This window comes from Macrosteles quadrilineatus, unplaced genomic scaffold (assembly GCF_028750875.1).
Source record: "Macrosteles quadrilineatus isolate MER2022 unplaced genomic scaffold, UCM_ALF_1.0 Scaffold_9__3_contigs__length_116548681, whole genome shotgun sequence".
NCBI classification, from domain to species: domain Eukaryota; kingdom Metazoa; phylum Arthropoda; class Insecta; order Hemiptera; family Cicadellidae; genus Macrosteles; species Macrosteles quadrilineatus.
In genome coordinates, this window is record NW_026542602.1 from 106,230,467 (window position 1) to 106,255,461 (window position 24,995).

A 24,995-nucleotide genomic window follows, 5' to 3' on the forward strand; every position below is an offset into this window, starting at 1 on the left:
TTTGTTATAAATTTATTTCCTGTTGTAAGAGTGGGAAATAGACAGAGTCCATTCCCCATTCCTATGGAATTCTGCTGCCTGTTCTATAATAGAAAACTTAGTACTTAGTTCAACTGAGCCACTACTTTTGAACTGCTGTTGTAAAATACCTATTTATCACTTAAAATGTTTATTTAGTCTTGCCAAACTGGAAGAACAAGAGAAAAATACCCTCTTTCTGTGTGTCATGAATTTTATCTTGTGCTTCAATCAGACCATGCTAATTTAATAGCTCTTAATATTAGAATCTAAAGCTATTTAGCTTGCTACTAGTACAGTGTCAGATGTACATTAATACACTTTGCTAGTGAGCATAAATAGCTCAAGACATGTAAGCTAGCACTTGGGCAATGAATACATGTATTCATTGTAGAGGTAAGGATAAGACCGGACTGCAAACATTTCCGCTGACTCTTGGAGTTGACTCCCCGTGTTACACGCACTTGAGCGCCTTGACGAGGGTCACAAGGACAGTTGACACAAACCCTATGACGGCATGTTTTTTTTTAACTACTGTAGATACTAGTAGCACAGACTATAGAGTAAACATTAATTACTCTATATACTATAGAGTAACCTGTGCTGTGTGTGTACTATAGAGTAGTCTGTGCTAGTAGCGATCGGTCAGGTGTCAGCTTACGTGTCACGAGCTATACCATATGTGGTCTATTAGAGATCTTAAGGATGCAATGTCGACTTCAGTATTCAAAGTAAATGCTTCATCCACTCTATTCTAAGAGTCTACCACAACAATCTACTAGTATTACTATTCCACACACCCTGGTTTAGTCTTCTCATGCAAAGAAATGTGTATAAGGAAATTAGATTAGCCATTATTCAATTGCTAAAATAATATTTATTTCATAAACACTAACATAACACACTTCATATTATTATGTACACAATCTTTAACAAGCCTCTTCTCTTCGTACAGGTTCTAAAATAGATCTAATTGTCTACAATTTTGTGACATAGAGTCAACCTTTTAGGACTTGCACAAATGTCATCCTAAAAAACTCTGAACTTGTCCCTCCTAGACTTCTGCGTCTGGCCTGGAGGGTAGACACAGTCTGATTGCACAACGACCCTCATATCATCCACAGTCATATCGTAACGTGCCAGAACCCGTTTCAACTCATCCACAATTGTGTCAGACATGGAAGGGCTTCGAGATAAAAACCACATGTCCATGTTTGCATCCGGATCTATAACATTTTAGGATAACTTGTATTAATGTCATGTGTTAATTTTATTTAATTTGTATATGTGGATAATCAATATGATATTGTGGCTGAGGTGAGAAGTAGGAGATTGAGATGGGCGGGCTAAATATGTGTTGAGGAAGGAAGAGGGCTACTTAGTGAGAAACATCCTAAACAACAACCCTGAGGGTTGAAGACCTCCTGGAAGGCCCAAGTCTAAGTGGAGAGATCAAGTGAGAAGAGACCTGAGAAGAATGGGAAGAAGGGAGGAAGAAGCAGTGGATCGTGCAGTCTGTACCTCCTTGGGTACCAAGAGCCACGGCAGTAAGTAAGTATGTGGATAATCAAAAGCACTTCTGTCAAGCAGTAGAGTTAAGCATTCCTCAGTTATACAGTCTCATTGTTGAAACTTTAAATTTTCTAGTACTCCCTGCATAATATAGAGATTTTCATTACTAATACTGCCCCCACCCCGATTTTTTGCTTCATACTAAATTATCTATCTAATGACTTGTCCATAATCTTTGAGGTAAGACAGTGCATGAACCATCTATCTATATATCTAATTCCGTAAGCCCAAAATTTTACAATGAAATTGTGAGTGAGCGAACGGGAGGCCGTAGAAAGCTGGGAGAGGTCTCATTTTAAAGGTCTGGGCATGAAGTTTTGGGGAAAATTATTCATTTTTCTTAATTATGCACCAAAAGGTCGTTACGTAATAAAATAATTTACATTTAAATAACATGGGAATCCAGGTCATGTCTGCTTTGGTTACTTAAAAACATGTGGTTTATTTAATTTAAAGCATATGGTAATATGTACTGTAATATGTATACTATTATAAAGCTGAAATATAGACTTTTTCCAGGGTCTGGATTAGTTAATGAAATAAGATTAGTTGTGTTAGGTATGTCTGAAAAAAGTGTAAAGTTAGAAGTAATTACTGGAGTAGGCAAAGGGAACATATTTTTCATGCCAAAAATAAAACTAACATCTAAAGATCCTAATATGCCGTTTAAGTTTAGGAATTTAATTCCTATTGCGATTAGCTTTCGATATTACTATAAATAAAGCGCAAGGCCAAACCTTCAAAAAGTTGGCATTTATTTGAAAAAAAAACCGTGTTTACCCATGGTCAACTTTATGTAGCTTTTAGCCGGTTAAAGTTGCCAGATGATGTTAAAATAGTACTAGAACAAAATAAAGACCAAAGATTCGATTAAAATGGATACTATACTCTGTTGTTTTTAGAGAGATTTTGTTATAATTAGCATTATACAATTTGGAGGATGACATTATCTCTATGTGTTTTATTTAAGTGAATTTGTCTATATTCAAAGGAATTGATAAATATTTAATTAATAGTCATACAAAATATTTACTAGAATATATATATAGGGGCTATTGCCCCTACAAGCCACTAGTTTTTTCTAAATTCAGTAGGACATTTTCTGAATGTCATTGTCAAATGGATCTTAAAATACACAATGTCACAAACACGTCAAATGAATACTAACTGATATGCTTTTTTTTGTCAACATGTCAGCACTCGTCTTCACTAGAGGCAAAATTATGAATATGAGATAAATATAAAACAACCAAATGCCCTGTCGTTAGTTTATAGCATTTTAGATCCAATACTTTTTCCATATAGGAGCATTTATCAACTCGAACTTCTGTCAAAATATAATTAGCTAAAAAAACCAAAAACTGAGTCATAGAATCAATTGCGGTTCAAAATTTTAAAAAGAAATTGTTCCTGTAATATTTTGTTTAGGGAGGTTTGGTATTACTTTGACCTCAAAATCTTTTGCATTAAGCCTAATTTTCCATTACTTAAATCTAAATCCAGGAAAATTTTCTTCTGCAGTCCAAAAGCACTGAATACTAGGCTACTTACAAAATTATACAATTTAATTGTACTCACCTTCTCCCACACAGATATGTACAATCATGAAACTTTGATAGTCATCAGATCCAAGGATTCTTACTGTCATCGTTGTGTTTTCTGCACCTAAAAGTTTGTTATAAGATTATGCATGGATGCAATGCAATCAAACTAAAGAGGTCCCTGTTTAGAAGGATCAATTTGTATTCAAGACGAATGAAGTCATGGATGTACTTTACAAATAAGGTTCTCAGCCAAAGAAAGGAAGCTACTCCTTGACATTTTTAAACTATAATAATACCCTACACGGCCTGCAAAATGGCAAATAGGTACTTTATTGTTAACTTTTTATTGGGTTTGTTGCCTTTTGTTCTTGATGTTGATCTATTCAGTATTCACAGATGTATACCTTTTTTGTCCTAGGACGCTAGGCACGAGCCTGGGATTGATTTTCACATTACTTCAGGCTGGACCTAGAGGTTGTGGCATTATCACTTAGATAAAATCCATTGGTGACTTTGCGGGATTTTAACCCGGAACTTAAGGGACTGAAGTCCCGCGCTCTAACCACTACACCAGCTCGATCCCCATGTATACCGTACTGGCACGTGTCGAGTAGTTAGTGCACCATAGGCGTCCGTCGTCCACCCAAGACGCACTCGCTGCGTTGCCGCCGTTGCCGGTGTAACCCAGTTAATTAAGTGATGTAGAGAAAAAAAAATCCTCACAAACATTTATCTATCTTTCTATCTATCTATACTATATTATAAAGAAGGGGTGGTGTCTGTCTGTCTGCGTGTTTCATTGTATGAGATAAACTCAAAAACTACTGAACCGACTGGGCACAAAATGGAACATTACTTAAACTAGCTGTTACCCACGGGCTTCACACCGTTTGACTTCATAAGTATAATAAAACTATTGATTGGTTAAGTTAAGCTCTTGGTTAAGTTACACGTTGCGCAAGAGCGTGTTTACATCATTTAGGTGAATTATGCAACTCGCTCGTTGCACAACATTCACCTGCGTGATGTAAAAACAACATTATACAATCGGGCGCACCCCGGGAAACGCTGATATGTCAGCGGCAAATCCTTCTACAACCGGAAGACTTCGAAAAATGAACACCTAGACCAGATTAGATGATCTTTTACAGGCGAATGACAAAGCCATATCGGTAGCTAATTTTTGGAAAAGCGAAGTCTGATTTCTGGACACGGAAAGTAAGTAAGTAAAACGCTCTTACTACACTTTTGTAACGTAAATAGCTATTACGCCACACTACACTATTTTGACGAACTCCCCATGCAAGGTCTTAGTCCAGAAAACAGCTGTTTGTCACCAGCTTAATCAAATGGGGTTTCATTGCGTACTACTGTACTGTAATCAATATGAGTTTTACCGGACACCAATCAGCTGATTATATTGTATTTGGGTGGCAATGAGTGGTTATAAGAAAATTACTAGTGATTTTTAGTCCTTTAGTTGGTGGTAATATATAAAGATTTGAACGGATTTATAGTAGTATAGCGCCTAAAGCGGAAACTATCGTACGTCACTCGTCCAAAATGTGTTTACCGGACCCGTATGAATGGTAATCCCATACTCATCCGGTAAACACACTTATTTTCAGGACTAGTAACGTGAAAATATACACTATTATCGGTTTTGAAGGATTAACTGGCTGGGTAGCTGAGTGGTTATAGTGCTCGCCTAGTAATCAAAAGGTAGCCGGTTCGATCCTGAGAAAAGTCAGTAGCTTTTTGATAGTTCAAAACTGGACCCAGCTGTTCCTGATCATTGGGCTTTAAATAAATGATCCTGACTAATGAAACCGCTGATCAGTCAGTAACAAAGCTACACAGGTCATCACACACCATTCTACACTCATCCTTCACTCATATTTGGGTTAAAATACGAACCTATGTGGCGTCCCCATCTCAATAATTGATTGATTGATTGATTGATTCAATCTTGTTAATAGAGTTGATCTAATTTTATGTAGGTATTAGTTCTTACAGTACCTATTGCAAGTGTATAATATTGAACCATAGACTAACCAACACAAGTAGACTTCTCATCCCATTGTAAATTTTGAAGCTCGTTTTTCATGTCTATTTCATGTACGCAACACTGGGCGCTAGTGTCGAGAAATTTTGTTTATATTATTTTAGGGTTAATTTCTTGATTTGTGCTTTACTGTTTGGTTAAATAACTAGGGGACAATTTATTGTTTATGATTAGATCGTCATTTGGTTAAACGAGGGTTTAAATGACTGTATTAATGGAAAACAGATTGTAAACAAAACACGACCTCTACATAACCCGTACAGAACTAACAATAAAATTGTCTTAAGCTGTTGCATTATGATGAGAAATCTACTAAGGGAGTAATACTCCCATACTATGTTTTATCTATGATTGAACTTACTTTGAATTATGTTTTATTGATACGGGTAAATTGATCTTATTTCAATTTTAATTCAACCTACGCAGCTGCATGGTTCAAACAGAACTAAGCAATGTAGGAAATAATTGTTTTTATTTCTGCCTCTGCTAGCTAACTGCTTGAATTTTTGATTGTGTTGTGTTGTGGTTGTGTTCACTGTTCAGTGTTGTGATTGTGGGGATTTCTTGTCTTTGTCGTTGTCAATTAGTTGTCATCCATCCCATTGTTCGTATTTTTTACGTCTTGTCATCTCAGCATTTCCCATCCCACAAACAAAAACATCAAAACTCTGTGATCTTTACTTTATAAAATTTCAGTTTTGTTCTGTGATAAATCTATTTTTTTAGTAATTGTTTTGTAATAGGCCTAGGATAGTAACTTACATTAACCATAACCACGTTTAAGTTACCACAGCCCTACACACAAACGTAAATTTATTTTGGTAAGTTAATATTTTTTTTTAGTTCTTGTAACTGGTATTATAATAGTTAGTCTCTTTCAGAAAATTAATTGGGTACAGTTTCTTTACTGGGCTATGCTAATATCCATTGAAACTAACTTATAGAATTGAAAATATTGATTAATAATCGATATTTTTAAATATTATATTTATTATAAAATTAAACTATCATAACCTAACCTAACTAGCTGATGGTGAAAAAAATCGCATGAAGGTTTACTAATCAAATCGATAGTTTCAATCAATAACTTATTAGCATAGCCCAGTTAAGAAACTGTACCCAATTAATTTTATAATGACGTGCTTTATCATTGTTTTACTTGCTTAAATTATAGTCTGGTAGGTACGGTACTTCGGCTCCTAATTTAACTTCAACCGCCCTATTATTAACATTAAGGAACCCGTAAGGGGTACAGTTTCTTAACTGGGAAATCCTAACATCAATTGAAAATGTCAATTAATAACTTAATCCACATTTTAAACTCCCTTTATCAATTAATTAAAATGTATATTAATTGTTACAACCTAACCTAACTGAACAAACTGCCTAATATTGAAAAAATTTAATGAAGGTTTACTTATCGAAACGATAGTTTCAATCGAATTAGGGTAGCCCGGAGCCCAGTTAAGAAACTATAAGGTATACCTACCCCATTTAATTAAGAGGCCTAGTTAATACCTACTTACCCTATTCTTAAATACTTTCTTATTAAATGGCGATCATATTAAGTAGGTATTTTAAGCCGAGTACGAATGGAGATGAGTGTTGGATGAGTGGCGCGATCTTGTAGTCTTGTTAGTGACTAAGGCCGACATTCCTTATAGACACAGCTGTTAAAAATAGCCCATACAGCTAATGGCAACTAAGGGACCTACAGTTAATAGTGGAGTCCGAACCACATTTCTGCCTCGTGTGGACATTAATCCACACCAGGGAGTATTGCATCCACAGTGCATGCCTATAAATATCCACAATTCGTGACCTCCTAGTAGCTGGATTACAGGACGACGCCAGTTAGGCCTACTTATACTGTGACAGGGGCTTTGTGGACGCCAAAGGATTAAAATTAGGTGACCATTCGTCAACACACACTCATCAGCTCGAGCACAATGTGACCTGCCTTATCGCCCGTCCGTGGTGCGTGATTCATATAATTTAATACCGTTGTAACTTTTACTAAAATAGGTAGTACTGAAGCTTTGAATATTTGTTGGGTACTTTGTTATTATCCGGAGGCCACCCTAATAAAGTGTGCTGTGGCGATCATGTTAGGTTGGGTTATCATAAATATGTTTGTAGGACTTTCCAAGTTTTTTTATGAATTGAACGATACCATATGGAGTCATACTTTCTCCCGCCAAATCCCCTCCAAGTAGGCCAAGGTCAGGTTATTGACGATGCGGATCACCTGTCACCGCCTGTATCTGCTGGGTCATTATCCTGAGTGATTTATTGTCGTGCACTAGGTTAGTTTTGTCTCGCTAGAAATGAGAAGTAACATTCTTTGTAACAAAACAAGGAAAGTCCTACAAAACATATTTATGATAGCCCAACCTAACATAACATATATATGCACACTTATATAATGACAAAAAGAATTTATTTAAGGACTGTCAGCTGTGCTGCAGTCCATAGGTTCTGGCGCACACCCCTGGAAGTGCCGTGTAGCTAAGCTACATAGCACGTACGCCATAACTACATGGCGCTCCCGGCAGTGTGCGCCAGAACCTTTGGTAACGCAGCACAGCTGACGGTCTATATTTAATTATTTTTGTCTATGATAATGGTGACATCCGTTTCAAATCAATCCTCGCTTCAACTCCGACATCGCTGCCTTCTGGGAGGCAGAACCCAAAGGCCGCTACTCGTAATCATGTCAAATTTGGACAGTAGTATAGCAACGCTGGTGGCGCTGCCTACGGATTGAGAGGCAAAGCTCTCTCAAAACACTTAATGCTTTTTACCATGCGGTTGGCATTCTGGGTTATAGTAGTACGTTTTCTGTGTTAGTAGGTAGGCCATACATTAAATCTAATACTTAATTATATGAACAGAAACTCAAATAAACCTTAGATTTCCTACATGACTCTGGTTTAATCTGATATAGCTTGAAATAGATTTAACATCCGCACACATTAAAAACTAAAAAGTAGAAAATAATTTATAAATAAAAAACTTTTTTAAAACAAAACGTTTTAAAACACACTAAAAAGTAGAAAATAATTTATAGGAGAGTATAACTACTTGTAAGATTTAAAACGAAAAACGTGGGGTGCATGCAATTTATCATAATACTTTAGTTCAATAGGTGAAGGTAATTGTAAATTATCTATTGCGTGCACCCCACGTTTTTCGTTTTAAATCTTACAAGTATTTTTACCCTCCACATATTTATAAATTATTTTCTACTATTTAGTGCGTTTAAAAACGTTTTGTTTTTAAAAAAGTTTTTTATTTATAAATGATTTTATGGTGTTTTTGGCCTCTGGAGATGTCAACTTGAAGAAGTAAATCTGGTCCGGATCTATGTCTTACCATGAAACTTACGGTAATAGCTTATTCCCTATGGTCAATTTACCAAAACAGCTCTGATTACAAAAAATATTGTATAATGTCGTATGTCAAACTTGTTTAAAACAATCAGGTCTATTGGAAACTTAAATTAACTAGAATGCTTTGTGGCTACTTAAAATTCAGTTCTAATTTCATCACATTTATGTTGGTCTTACCCATTAAAGAAACATGAAAAATGCTGGACGAGTTGTCTACTACTTTCATGTTAAGTTGGTGAGCATCATATTTTCCGGACCTAAAAGAATCCGCTAGATTAGTACGTTTAAGATTAGAAATTTAGTAGGCTGGCTACCTCTTATTTTATGTTCAAATCTCTACTGGTACCCATTTCTATGTAGGCATAATATGGTTTGTAACAGTGTTCAATACACTATGAATTGTAATTTTAAATTTATTGTACTAAATGCTTTAGTTCTCAACTAGGTCTATGAAATTTCACTGCACTAGAAAAATGTGGCTTCAATTTTACTGGAACCAAAATAGAGAACCATTCAATCAAAAGCTTCTTTGGCTATGTCACAATTCTTTTTTTGTAGAATAAAAAAATGGTTAAAATATACAATGAGTCAGTGTTTGGCTTGAGATTACTTACCGTATGCATAAAAACCATGTAACAGGAAGTTTAACGAGTAAAAAAACGATATTACTAGAGAGAAGGAAACTGCTACAAACAAAAAATATTTATTTCTAAAATTTCTGAAATCCTACTGACTTTTGTCTAGATAAAGGTCGATGTTTAAAAATCTGTTTGAAGATAATGTTGTTTTTAACGTTTATAAAGCATGAGGTTTCATTTTGAATTGGACTTATCAACAATTTAAATGCCCAGGTTATTTTTTTATTATAAAAACATACTTACATCATGTTGTATGAATTTTCAGTGACATTGTACTCAGGAACGAATGGTTCTGCAATTGCAGAGTTGAAATCATAAACGGTGCAAGAGCAGGGTGATTCTCTATCTGTAAAAATATGTTTTTGATTTAAGTTTTTTTGTTACTTATTTTATTTTACTACTAAGGAAAGAAGAAAGAAGTATTAAAACATGAACCCAAAAAAAAAACTCGTCCGACTGTTGGAAGCTGTATTATACTCAACCTTGGCTCAATTTTTAGTAAGTTAGGCTACAAAACGTTTTTGTTGATATTCAGATTGGGAGGAAAGAGGTAAAATGTTTAAAAGTTTTAGTTTTCACTTTTTTTAAATGCAGGGCCGTATTTCCCTAATGAATACTGAGATAATTGATTAAGAAATTAATTATGTCTGGCCCGGACCTAAGACTCCTAATAGTATTATTTAAAAAATAACAGACTTATTTATTAGCTAGTCTCCTAGGTCTTCTTCTGATCAGTCTTTTTTTGATTGTTGGAAACAAAAGGTCAATTCATCAAGTTGAAACAATACCACGTTTATTTATAAACTCATAAGTTCTAACCTTCCCAATCAGAAAATAGAGGGGCCTCTGGTGAGAGCCGCCAGGGGCCACATAGATCTGAAATACAGCCCTAGTAAAATGTGGTCATTCCTATCTGTTAAAAAAACTAGATACAATAATTTATTCTCTTACAAATATGTTGTACAATGAACAACCTTACATTCTTCGAACATTGTTGTTTAGAAATATATAAATATTAAATATTTTGCACATCCTCAATGCGTAACTGGACCATCCTTTACAATTTCAGGGAACATGACAGCAAATTTGTTTATTTTAACCCCCTTTTCAAATGTCCAAAGATAGCAACAAAACTGTACAATATTGAACCACATACCCACCCATTTAATTACTTGTGTTTCCCGATCTTTGATAATTAGATTTGTATGAATGAAAATTATTTGCACTCACTAAATCCAGTACATTCAGCAGGTTTTGACAGTGTTTCCTTTTCTTTCATTGTGTCTTTATTTTTCACTGCCATTAGGTACCACCTTCCACTGGCCTAAATAATAACATAAAAAACTTTAATTTCACCACCCTTGCTTTCAACAATTTTCATTTTATTGTTGACTTTATTGAAGTAAAATTGTTATCCAATATTACTATCAAACATTACTATTCAAGCGTCAGTCATTGGTACTGTACAAGCTAAGTAGGCCCTACTGTTTGATTTTTATAAAATTACTAGCGAAATACCCGTGCTTCGTTACGGAAACTTTCAGATTGGTTGACATTTTAAATAAATTAGTGTTTAAGTTCCAACAGCCTTCAGTCAACAATTCAGCTACAACCTGTTTTGCTCCAATCGATGTCATATTAAAGAAGCTATAATAATATCTCACTGGGTCCATAAAGTGTGTATGCTCAGGGTGGTTGCCCATGACCAGACTGAATAAAGGTTTAGGTAGATGCTGCAAAGGTAGTAGCTGCACTTAACCACCATTGCAGTACATGCTCGGTGATTATTCTTTCCATTTCAAGGCATCGCAGTACTTACATTATTTGAACATCATGGTACCTATCGCCACCGAGCTATCTCCTTCATAGTCTATTTTCGGATTGTATGCCATTGTTGATAGATGTTTCACCATCCATTATTGAATCTTTGGCAAATGTATTTCAGGATGAGTTTGTTTATACCTTTTGCTTGCGTTCTTCGCTTGCTTGTCTGTGCACCTGCTACGCCGTTTACGCCTTAATGCATTTTGTTGAGATTCCGGAATCGGCTGATGATTGGGAGAAACGGGCTCTTTTTGTGGCTCTAAATCGTCAAAGTGCGCTGGACAGGGATTGTGTCAATTTGAGCCTTTTCACGGGATTACGTTCATCACCAAACTTGAAATATAATTCGCCCTATTCCGATAAAGCTCGTAAACAAATTTGAATAACTGTGAAGCTACAACCTACCAAAAATAAATGGCTTTGACATTAAATAGAAGTATTCCCTGGAATTGAGGTAATTATTCCCGTCACTGTCCTATAGAATAAAATTGAGAAGTAGTCCCAGTTCATCACATTTTCAACAATTGCTTCGCACACAGTTATTAGTGTGTGTATGTGTGTAAGGTGATGATAAATGAGAATGAAGTAAATAAACACGCTTCATTTCCTCTGATCACTAAAATAATATTTTAAGTTAATACTTTTAATAATAAATATTAATACTTTCATACTTTAAGTTTACTTAAGTTTACTTAAGTTTACTTTAAGTACGTTAATACTTTAAGTTTATAGACAGTTAATATTTTAACTGTCTACTTTTGTTTCCCAGACATTATTTTTAGGGAAATATACCATACAAATACAATAGGTTTTTATAAACATTTTAGAAAAAAATAAAGTCAATAAGTTAATGAAATAGGTTGAATAAAAAGTCAAGACCCCCCCCCCCCCTCTAATATTTTTCCAAGTAAATATACAGAGATATCCTTTTGGTGGTCATGCAATCTTAGCAGGAAGTTTCATTTTATGATTTTGAAATTTTTGAGTGTCCCCCCAAAAGGGGGGATTTAGGGGGCAACTCAAATATTTTAAATGTAAACCCCCTTCAAGTGACACCTCATTTTGAAGTGTTTACAAAAACTTAAAGAATGGAGAAAACCATGGTTCATTATCTCTTCTCTATCCAAAATTGTTGCCAATATTACCATTACGAACCAATTTTACCATTGATTTTTCCACAACATTTGAGGGGCTACCATTTTGGATAGAGAAGAGATAGCGACCTCTAGTTTTCACCATTCTTTAAGTTTTTGTAAACACTTCAAAATGAGGTGTCACTTGAAGGGGGTTTACATTTAAAATATTTAAGTTGCCCCCCAAATCCCTCCTTTTGGGGGGACACTCAAAAATTTCAAAATCATAAAATGAAACTTCCTGCTAAGATTGCAAGACCATCAAAAGGATATCTATGTATATTTACTTGGAAAAATATTAGAGGGGAGGTCTTGACTTTTTATTCACCCTGTATATATACATACAAACTTCCTCTTTTATAAATATAGATTGTTAGCCAACTAATAATTAAAAGCAACTAATTTTTTTCAAATCAATAGCTTTGAGACCACGACAACAATGTTTAGTGGGTTAAAACTTCTTTGCCATGTCATCTTAAAAGTTGTATCTGCAAGGCCTGTTGGTTCGTGATTGTTTAATACTGACTCAATCATTGCATTTGGTTGCCATATGCTATATATAATATAAGTGACTGTAATTATTTAAATTTCTTTCTAAAAATTTGGTTAACTTACTGAATATTGTTTAGGTAGTATATTAAAAACAACTGATCTCCGTGTGATTAATATATTTTTTTCTTCAAGTTACATGTTTCAGACTAAGTCCATTTTAAAACTTCAATAAATACTAAACATTTTTAGTAATTATCTAGAGCTTGTCCCGTAGTCAAAATCTCGACCAAAAGTATGTATTGTGCAAAATTGTCTAAAATCTACAGGAAAATATCTTTCATTTGGTACCAACCGCGTGTAATTCGGTCCAGTAGTCCCTATGGTCAGGCTAGTTTGTAATGGGTTGGTGAATATTGAAAAAAAATTTATTAATTAATTAAAAGGGAAGAAGAATAATGTCAATTCAAATTCAAATTCGGAAGAAACCGCCAACAAGTTCAAATACAAAGAGGGAGGGTTGAACTTTCTAGATTGTCCGAGAACATTCTAGAAGGTTTCAGAGCACTCTGGGTAACTTCCGTGTCCGGTTCCAGAAAGATCTAGAAAGATGTAGAAGCTTCGAGAGCCTTTGGGTTGGTTTCTGTTTCCGTCGGGCAGCGCTCCTAAGGGGGGGAGTAGAACTAAAATTGAGTAGCGAGGGAGGTTATTCGGTATTCGTTCGTCAGCTAGCCACCAGATAGGGGACATCGCCATTATTCGGTGAGGGAAGTTTTGTTCAATGAGGACTGTCAGATGAATCGTCAATCACAATGTCTTTAACCTACTTATATTACGTCCCCGTGAGCATACATCAAGAAGTATCCACCTAGTTACGGTGCGATTTAGGCGATATCTACAAGGGAAGGAAATTGCTGCCCCTCACTTCACAGGAGGACATCTTGACTCCCGACGCCATGATGGTGCCTAGTGGTGGATGAATGGTCACCCACACTCACTGCTGAGACTTAAGATGAGTACTATTTAAGTAAATGTAACTTAGTAAATTTTAATCCGTGGTTGTATCTTTCCTTTTTAAATAGGCTATCAAAACATCCCGTGAGAATTTGTTGTTATTATTGTCAGAAGAATGTTGAATCAGCAGTTAATTTAATTAATCTAACAGTGTCACTTAAGTAACTTTATCGAATGTCAAATAGCTTATTGTTTTTTATTGAAAGGGGTTAATTAAATGTGTATATTTATATAAACAGGTTCATTTAATTGCCTATTCAGCCTCACACGAACCAAAACACCCCTGAGATCAGACAATCAAACTAGCCTACATAGGTTTAGATTCATTCTAAAAAAATAAAAATAAAAATTAATTGTAATACAAAGAAATTAGTCAAGATTATACATTACGTCACAATAAAAAGTGAGAGAACCTGTTACAAGTTGTCATACACTTTGCAAAGTTTTTTTAATATATAAGACTAGAGGTCGACCAAAAGTATGTATTGTGTAAACTTATTTTCACCCCACACTGTAAATAAAACATGTGATTGGAATTTCTTCCATTTGTTTTCATTTTATTTTTATATTTTGTTGTTATTTCGTCACCAACATGGTAACCCATAAAGCTCATTTTAATTTAAAAAAAATAATTAATTAATTTTATGTGCTTATTTTTGAGCCTATTTGATTTTATAAAGGGATTCTGCACGATAATTGATTGATAATCTACAGGCAAACATATTTCTAACAGTAGTCTATGCGTAGATTTTCCCTGCGATGCACAGTAGCTGAGAATATGGTTGTATTGTTAAGCAAAATGAATAAAAGGCTTACTGTAGGCCAACACATGGCACAAAGTAATTGATTTGAACAACTGTTATTTGATTAGGCATTTGTTGCCTAAGCTTAGCAGAGGTCCCATATTGTTACCTACCAATATAACCCCATATCTATACCCCATATCTATATATATATAGATATTGTTAATATCTACACGTACCTTTAAATCAGTTTGATTCAAGAGTTAAGTAACTAGCTTTTTAAAATAGTGTAATGGTTTCTTACTCGCATTTGGTCCTTAATAGTTTTTACTAGTATATACTTTGAAGACTCTACAAATGTTTTTAACGAACAGTGTTTTAACATTATTTGTGTTGGATATTGCTTTTGTTTCCGGACAAACTGTTTCAACTGAACTTGGAAACATCAGAGGAGAAGAGATCACTATCAGAGGAACTCTGTTGTATGTGTTTTCAGGTATTCCTTATGCTAAACAGCCCGTGGGTGATCTGAGATTTAAAGATCCAGTGCCTCTAACAAAATCTTACTCTGGAAATCTTTTTGAAGCTACACAAAATAAGAAAACAAGATGTGTTCAGTTTTTAAAATCTGCAAACAAAGTTATAGGCCAGGAAGATTGCTTGACTTTAAACATTTATACAACTACATTAGATAGTAGTGCCGGTTATGATGTTCTTGTTTTTATCCATGGAGGTGCATTTCAATATGGATCGGGACATCCACAGACGCCTGAGTACATTTACAACCATGAAAAGAAACTTGTTTTTGTCTCCATAAATTATCGTTTGGGGCCTTTTGGCTTTTTGAGCACAGGTGATGAAGTGGTTCCAGGAAATATGGGGTTGAAAGACCAAGTTGTTGCTTTGGAATGGATAAATAGAAACATTAAAAGCTTCGGAGGAAACCGTAACAATATTGTGCTGGCGGGAATGTCAGCAGGAGGAGTGGGTGTGCATCTTCACTATATGGCTCCGTTGTCGAGACATTTGTTCTCAAAAGGAATCTCAATGAGTGGAGTGGCCCTGAGCAAACTTACTAAGACCTGGAAAGCCAGTGAAGGCTTTGAAAACTTGGCCAGTCTGTTTCCCGATTGTGAAAAGGAGAAGAGCACTCAAAAAATAGTTGACTGCCTAACTAAAATTCCTGCCTATGAACTCAACGGAAAACTTGTATCTCAAAATCGTCCATGGGGAGATTTCAACACATACGAATACTTTGGACCAGTCGTTGAGAAAGGAAGTCCTAAACCCTTTTTAGATGAAAATCCTTTCCATCTTCTGAGGAAAGGTAAAATAAAGAGCGCTCCGTGGCTGGTCAGTGCTACTACAGCCGAGGGACTCTTTCATGCTGATGATTTTATTGACCATGACAGTAAAATGCAAGAATTGGACCAAAACTGGAGCCTAATATCTCCCTATTTACTTCAACTCAAGGAATATGCTGATGAAAGTGATCTACCAGATATAAGTGACAAGGTTAGAAAACACTACCTGGGGGATAAGAAGATTTCTTCTGAAACGCTTAATGAAATTATTAGAATCATCAGTGACCGTTTGTATATGAACTCAATAGAGCATTCTGTAAGGCTGCACGCCGCCGCCTCGAGAGCTCCTGTCTATATGTACATATTTGGTTACAAAGGTAAACAAAGTTTTTCCAAATATTTAAGAAGGTCAAAGTCAAATGTAGGCGTATGTCACATTGACGATTTGATTTATCTTTTGAAGATGGGGAGGTTTGATCCTCACAAAGACTTGGATGTACACAACTTAATGGTGAAGACGTGGATTAGTTTTATAAAAAGTGGAATACCTGATACAGGCACTGGTGTTCAATGGCCCCCAGTATCTAGTGGCATAACTTATATTGGCAATATCGACTATTTGCTTATCGACGACAAGATACCAAAATCAATGTCCAGATCAGAGATAAGTGAGAGAATCTTCTGGGACAGTTTGCCTCTCAAAGAGCTTCACATCTCGGGTGATTTACATGTTCCAAAATATTTTCAAGATCAACAGAAAAATAATTGGTTTCCCAGCATTGATGAACTTAAAATACAAGTGATCATTGCTAGGATTCAGCGAATGAAAGTTTTTGCTAACATCTTGAAAAAGAGAATAAAAAGGAGCAGTAAGAAAAAAAACTGGTAAATAGTTCTTGTGTGAGTTTAAGAATTCTAAACTTTTAATTCTCTAGCATTCAGACAATTGTTGCAAGTTTTAACACATTTTCTCTGATTAAATTCTGTTGCACAATTACCATTATTGTATTTTATTAGAACATTTTACTTTAAAAGAATAGTCTTTGGTGGTTTAGCTTTAAATAGATGGTTTGTAAACCTAAATCAGTAAGTTATTTTAAAAATTAAATGTAATTTCTTTATTACAAGACATTTTTAGCATGAAAATGTATATCTGTAAAATGTATATCTGTAAAAAATGTTTATCTGTGCATGTAAGGATGTTATTGCCTACTGTGCAATAACATTTTATGTTGCATGGTACATTTCAAGAACAAATTACAAATTATTTTAAATCTTCCAATATCTTTAAAATTTCAATTTATTTTTAATGAACAACACAAAAATCACATCTTACAGAACACATAAAACTCAATTACCCTTCCACAGACCTACTCCATTATTGTAAATCTGCCACTATGTAAACTAATTAAAACATTAATTGTAATTACTATAGTAGTTTACGCAACAATTGGGTAAAGATAGTGTTTACGACACGAGTAAAAAATTTATGGTATGAGCCTTGGCGAGTGCCTCAAAAACTTCTGCGAGTGTCGTTAACACTATTTATGAGAGTTTCGTACACTACTTTACCTACAACAGTGTTTTAATTACAAAAAATCACTACTCATAACTTCTAAGAGAGGTTATGTTTTCGTTTATAACCTCTCATTGTCACTGACAGTGATGCGAAACATCGTACCAAACACGAATTGCACCAGTCAACAATTAAATTGGTTTGAACAGCTGATTAGTTGAAGTTTGAATCATTACAATTTTACTTCTTCACTCTCAATCCTTGAACCTCATTGGTCTGTTACCCGTGTTGTTATGAGTAAAACTATGCTGTTATGAAAGTAAACAATGCTGTAATGAGAAACTTTTCAATTCTAAGAACTGAACTGAAACAACTACCGTACTTTAAAAAACGGTCGTACGTATAAATATTTAAGTAACACGACTCTAGTTTAAAAAAATAATGGAAATTTTGTGTTGGTTATATTTAGAATAATGTGTTAATTACATTTTGGATGCAGTGATAAAGTATTTTATCTGTTTTAACACATTCGCTGCGGGTGGGTCAGTACTGACCCAAGGCGATCGCATCGCTCACGGGGTCGGGTCAGTACTAACTCACACTGCAGTGCATCAATCTGTTGCTCCAGTACGAGCCTTGCGTCGGCCGAAGGTGGACCTATAGCATGTTAGCGTGCAGTGTGTGACTTGGTTTGTTCACCATTGAGTTGGTTCCGGCGTCTCGCTACCATAGAGGCGGCTAGGTTGTCACTGACCCACGTTACTGTGAACGCCCCTTGTTGTGCTACTTTTTTGTGCTTTATGACGTCATATTATATTTCAATTAACTTTTAAACTATTTTATTTCAATAATATTAATATTTCAAATCTTTTATATCTTTCATCTTTGTTAAATATTTCAATTTTTTTTACTCTGGTTCTTGATGGGTCAGCACTGACCCATGTATATGACGTCACATTATGAAGTCATAATCAATTCCAATCAATTGATATAGGAACTATTTTATGTTGATTATTTTTATGATAATTACTACATATATCTTAAGAACATATATTTTTAGTGACATATATAATGTATTCAGTGGCATTTCCATTTTTTTTTCTGACTCTGGCTCCTCATGACCCATTAGTATGACGTCACTTGTTGTCGTCATATTCACTTCCGATTGTATTAAATAATATTGTATTTCAATAAGGACACAAAAAGGAATGTTATACAACAATTAAGTTTTTTAGCAATACGATTCGATTTTATAATTTCCTTTAGCAGTGAACGTGTTAAAGTATTTATAACCCGTCATCTAAGAAATTTAGATTATTATGCAAAATAATAACAAAATAACAAGTGACATGTTTAATAACTAACGTTAGTACAGTTGGGTAAAATGACAAGAAATAATGAAAAAATATACAGATTTAAATTTAAATTGTAACAATCAAAATGAGACGACTAATGTGAAAGCTGATTTTATCGATTACTTGTTTGTAAAGCCAAAATTTGAGCTGAAACCGATCACTGAAAGAGAGGTGGAAAAAATCATTCAATCTTTAAAAAATAAACACTATTGGGCATTATGAAATTCCTGTAACAATAATAAAGGCTGCAAAAACGTACATAAGCAAATTTGTATGTCATATAATCAATTCTCTGCTTGTATCAGGCATTTTTACTAACATATTAAAGCAGGCAAAAATAATTCCTTTACACAAAAAATGACACAGAAAATATTTCCAATTATCACCCAGTATCTGTTCTTTCTTCTATTTCTAAATTTTACGAAAAAGTCGTCTACTTACAACTATCAGAGTTTTTGGAAAAATGTAATATTTTCGATAAAAATCAGCATGGATTCCGGAATGGAAGATCAGTTGTAAGCACAATTGTTTTTTTTTTATTGAATCAGTCGCCAAAGGAAATTATACAATAAGCATATTTGTAGAAGCGTTTGATAGTGTAAAAAATAGTAAATTACTAGAAAAACTAATAATTATTGGAATATATTATAAAAGAGCTCTTAATTGGTTTTCTTCCTATTTGAAAAATAGCTCTTAATTTGTGGAAATTACCCATTTGACAAATCATAATAGAATTAATTATCAAATCATCATCAACTTATCAACCAATTAAATTTGGGGTGACACAAGGTTCAATTTTGGGACCTTTCCTTTATTTGTGTTATCTTAAGGACATGGAAAATACTTTAACATACAAGCAAAATTCTGAAATTATTTATTTATGTTGATGATTCCAATTTAATGGCATCATCTTACTCTTCAGAAGAAACAGCAATTTTTACATTTGTAGGATTAGAGAATATTGGAAACTATATCTACAATCATAATAATAACTTACAACTCAAATAACATTCAAAAGGATAATCAAATCAATTTTCTGGGTTTAACAATAGATTAATATTATTGAATTGGGATAAACAGACGCAGAAAGTTTTAATCAAAATTAACTCCGGAGTTTTTGCATTATCATTTGTCTTTTTATTGTAAATTGAAAACCCTAATAAGTATATAAATTTTGCTCACATTTACACTCATCTTTCATTTGGTTTAGCATTATATGGGTTATCAAAAACACAGAGGATACGCGTCCGATAACCAGACGTGGATTAGGCGTCCGGTAACCAGACGTGGATTAGGCGTCCGGTAACCAGACGTGGATTAGGCGTCCGGTAAGGGGTCCCGGAACGCCATTACCACAATGATACGATGTTCAGCCATCAGTGTTCGTGGTGTAGTGGATAGAGTGCTCGACTGACATGCGAGAGGTCCCCAGTTCGAAACCCATCGGTAACTATAACTTTTTGTCACATATTTTGCTTTGAATGTAATTTCTTTTTAACTGTACATCTTTTGTTAGAATTGTTGGCATTTATAATTTTATGTTATGAAGAGAATTGAACCTTCATTTAATTTTTTTTCACTATCAGCAAGTTTGGTTGGTTAGGTTAGGTTATGACAGTAACTGCCGGACGCCTAATCCACGTCAGGTTACCGGACGCGTATCCTCTGCGTATCAAAAAAATGAAATAAGGAGAGCATTCTGAAGCAGCGAATAGAGACTATCAGAATTATGCTTAAGCTTAAACGAGATGATTCAGCAAAAGAATGTTTAAGAAATTACAAATTTTTAAAGTTTGTGGGCAATATATTTATAAAACAATTCTTATAAAAAAAATAAATCAGAGAAAGTAATAAATTTATTAAATTCTAAAAATTTCAGGAAAAGAAGGGAGTTTGTCCAGCCTCAAATTAAATCTTTTTGAAAAAAAACCCTCTTACGTTGGTACCTAAATCTTTTCTACAATTTGTCCCTAAATTCATAAAAAAGGAAAAGGACCTATCAAAATTCAAAATACCCCCGCCGCAGCAAACCTGCAGACTTAGCGAATTTCCATCTGCCTGATTGGATTTAAACTAAAATGTCTCCTTAAAATTATCACATTTATTCCCTATTTAAACAGAATTAGTTTAATGAGTACTTAGGTTTGCTGCAACAGGGAGTGTAAAAAAGTTTTTTTAATGTAAAATATTAAAAGTTACTGTTGTTTAGTAAGAAATTAATTGTTCTATTTCTTATACAAGAATATTATTCACACATCTTGCTTAAACAAACTCTATTTTCAAACTAAACTAATGTTTACAAAAACATCTGACAACAAACATATTTAAACACATGATAAAAGAACAGACTTAATACAACATCCCGCTTCAAGATGTCCACATCTTTATGAACCTCAGTACCGCCTCGGTTTCTTAATGGACCTTCCGTAACGGGTTACTGTGCCAGCTCCTGGACGATCACGTGAGTTGCATGGACGATTAAGGACCATGGATGAACAGTTTGAAAGAATTCCATCTCCTCCGTAGTACGGTGCAGGAACTAAGAACTTCCTGTTTCGGCGAATAGTTCTCTTGTCAGTTTCCACAAGGTAGGAACGTGGTTCGTTCAATTTCCTGACTACCTTACCGTGTCGACGTAGATCTGTGATCCATACCATGCTTCCAACTTCTAATTCACTTAAACCACTCGCTCCATGTCGTTTATCAAATTGTATCTTGTACTTATTCTGGTACTTATTCTCCCTCTCAAGAAAATTCTTATTTTCCACAGGATTTCCAACCAAAGTAGATGGAAGATTGTCTCTTAATTTCCTTCCAAACATAAGTTCAGATGGAGAAAAGCCGGTTTCAAGAGGTGAGGTCCGGTAAGAAAGTAGGGCAAGTTCAAATTTATCCTTGTTTTTCTTCATTAGCCCTTTTGCTACTTTCACAGCTGCTTCAGCTGCCCCATTTCCCTGATGGTGGTGGGGACTACTTCTGAATGTGGAGAACCCCCACTCCTTTGCAAACAATTTAAATTCACTTGAGTCAATATGGTGAAATTGTGTCCCACTATCTGAATAAACACGTTGAGGAATTCTAAAACGTGAAAATGTGGTTTTGCAAACCCGAATCACATCTAAAGCCCTCATTCGATGCATTTCCTCGACTTCAAAGTATCTTGAGTAGTGATCCACGATAACCATATACCACTTGTCTTCGTGTTTGAACAAGTCAACAGACACTCTCTCATAAATGATATTTCGTCTTGGCACAAAGTATGCATCAAAGGCCCGAAGAGCCTCGTCATAAGTATTCGGTTTTGGTGAAAACGAATCGAAAATATCTTCACTCCTACTACCCATTGTAAACAAAAGTACATCGATTTGCCGAGCGTCGGAAGTGCTATCTAGACCGCACCCCCGTCTGTACCTTTGAAAGCGATTCCTCCAGGAATGCCACTCATTCGGAGTAAAAGAGAAGGTATCTGGAGTTGGTAACGTCAGATTTATCATAGGAGTAGGAGTACACATTACTGCATTATTTTCTCGGTTTGTCTGTCCCAATGCAAAACCTAGTGACTCACCTTTAGTCTTTCTAGAATCCCTTTCTGACATGTAGTTGAATTCACTTTGGGCATCCTCCTCATTGTCCTCATACCTTTGCCTACGAGTATTTCGTTTTTTTCTGCCCTTACTTGACATCATGCGTGGTTTTAGACTTTGTTCGATAAAAAATCCACTAAGCTGCCACCATGTTCTATTTCTTATACAAGAATATTATTCACACATCTTGCTTAAACAAACTCTATTTTCAAACTAAACTAATGTTTACAAAAACATCTGACAACAAACATATTTAAACACATGATAAAAGAACAGACTTAATACAACATTAATGTATTTTCCAAATTTGACCAAAATATGTTCATAAACAAGCAAACTACAACAGTTGACTTATTCTCCATAAGAATAACATGGGAATTTTAAAATTAAAATTTTTTTAATTTTCTCCGTAACAATTAGGCTCATAATAACGCTTCAACATACTAAATTATTTGTTTTTTCAAGCTCTACAAAATGGTTTGAAAAGAAATTGTGAAATTTTGTGTTTTTAGGGCCAAAAATGGGAAAAACCTATTTTTACCCCATAAAACCCCCCATAAACCCCCGTTCCCATTGTCCGATCATGCTGGTTCGCGAACTCATTCAAGTTTATCCCGCCTTACACCTTCAAACCAAGTTTTATCAAAATCGGACAAAAATTACTCAAGTTATCGTGCGGATGGACACACACACATATATATATATATATATAAATTTGAACGAATGGTGTTTTTGGCCTCTGGGGACATCAAAATGAAAAAGTAAATCGTTCCCGGGCTTAGGTCTTACCATGAGACCCACGGTAATAGCTACTTCCCTATAGGGAAATTCGCTAAAAGAGCATATAATAAATTTAGCATTATATACCTTTGATGAGTTTTCCACCTTCCAGAAATACAAATAGTTATTTTATTTTATGTATTTAGACACTATTCACTGTACCACATGAGTTATGATGAATAAAGATATTTGAATATGAATATTTAAAATTCCTAAGAGTTACTATGATACTAGAATGAGGCAAGTACATATCAGTCCTGCACACATTCATATTATGCGAAAAACACTTTTTTATGGGTTCTCCCCTCTTTTAACATAAGTAAAAAAGTATCCTTAAATGTAAGATAGGTAACATTTTATATTGAATATGAAGTGAATCACTCATTGATATCAATAAAAAGTAAAAACAATTAAGTTTTAACTTGTAGTGCTTAATTAAACCTCCCACTCTGGAATATACTTTATAGATTTTTACCAAACACTGCTTAAGTTATATTAGTATATTGCTAGGACTAAGTATATTATTATTTGATAAGAGTAACAGAGTTACCGTGGAAGCTACTTGCTGCATTGCCTCTATTTTAGCACAAGGTGTGTAATCACCCATGGATGCTGCTATGGAGGAAATCAGAAGTTGCAGGAACACAAATAGAACTGCCATCCTGTAAATTTATCTTTGGTTCATTTATGTAAACACCCCATTGGTTCATTTATACCTTACTAGCCGAGTACCCGTCCTTCGTACAGGGTTGGCAACTAAGTATAAAATGCTTATTGCAGTTATACTCGATCTTTCCGTTTGCAATGAGAGAAGACACGGTTTGAGAAATTTTGCTTCCCCAAATTTACGGTATGCTATAATATTACACATCTACCATAGACATAATGTTCTACCACTTCACCTACACAATAGAGAAAGATGGATTATTAAAAATTCACAAAATATCACAAATTATTCTTAAAACTAAAAACATAAACATAACTGTATACAATCCTACTTTGACAGTTCTCATTGCATATCAAAGTTTTTTGTTGCTGCTTCGTTCAATTTAGCTGTTTTCATAAATAATGAACAAAATAATAGTGCTGATTCCTGTTGGTAAATGTTGTAAATTTTTAATGTTTTTGCATATCTTAGAACCAACTCTTTTAGTTGAAACAGCTGGATAAATTCCCTTTAAATATGAAAACTCATAAGGTTAACATGGGGAACTGCAGAGCCACTGGGGCGGAGCCCGAAAGGATTTTTGAGATAAGAATATGCCTATATGTTAATCGGGAATGTGAGCTATCATCATGCCAAATTTCAGCCCAATCCAACCAGTATTTTTCGCGTTTACTTGTCACAAACATACATACATCCATACATCCAAACTTTCTCATTTATAATATTAGTAGGACCAAACTTTCTCATTTATAATATTAGAAGAATATAGAATAATTAAGTTTATGGGTAAAATATACATACGGTACCTGGCTGAATATGATGGAATGCAGATTCTCATTTCAAATAAATTTTCCATCGCTACCCTTCATATAAATATCCCCCTTATATTGAAGCTATTTATCAACAAAATTGCAAACATCCTGTTATCATCGTGATATAATGCGAAATTGGGACATTACCTAGTTACATTGAAACTATCAGGATACAAATAGTTAGTAATCCCCCATCAAGTCTTGTTTTGACTATTGTTATGTTTCAATGCCATCCACACAAGAGCAAGACCAAATACCCCCACCGCAGCAAACCTGCGGACTAAGCTAATTTCAATTTGCCAGATTGGATTTACACTAAAAAGTCTCCTTAATGATGTCACATTTATTTTCTATTTAAATAGACTAATTATTAGTTTAACGAGTTCTTAGGTTTGCTGCAACAGAAAGGGTAAAACCCAATAAGTATTTTTTTTTTTTTATTGTAAAATGTTAATAGCTTAGTATGAAATGCATCTTCCAAATTTGATCAAAATATATTCATAAATAAGCAAACTACAACAGTTTACTTATTCTCCATAAGAATA

The 24,995-nt window shown here is 34.5% G+C and overlaps 2 protein-coding genes across 2 annotated transcripts in view; one reads left to right on the forward strand and one right to left on the reverse strand.

The window, feature by feature from the left end:
• Positions 1-872: 872 nt before the first annotated feature.
• LOC129002637 (uncharacterized) lies at positions 873-23,598 on the reverse strand. Its single transcript, XM_054430587.1, has 6 exons — positions 23,522-23,598; positions 10,460-10,553; positions 9,473-9,575; positions 8,769-8,848; positions 3,169-3,255; positions 873-1,244 (listed from the first exon to the last, which is right to left on the reverse strand). Exons 1-6 carry the CDS (start codon positions 23,576-23,578, stop codon positions 1,048-1,050), a joined length of 618 nt encoding a protein of 205 aa, XP_054286562.1. The 5' UTR covers positions 23,579-23,598; the 3' UTR covers positions 873-1,047.
• The window catches only part of LOC129002636 (selenocysteine lyase-like), a 36,649-nt gene continuing 17,569 nt past the window's right edge, over positions 5,916-24,995 (forward strand). The window contains exon 1 of the mRNA XM_054430586.1: positions 5,916-6,020. The gene's annotated coding sequence lies outside the window, so the exon portion shown is untranslated. The remainder of the gene's footprint in view (positions 6,021-24,995) is intronic.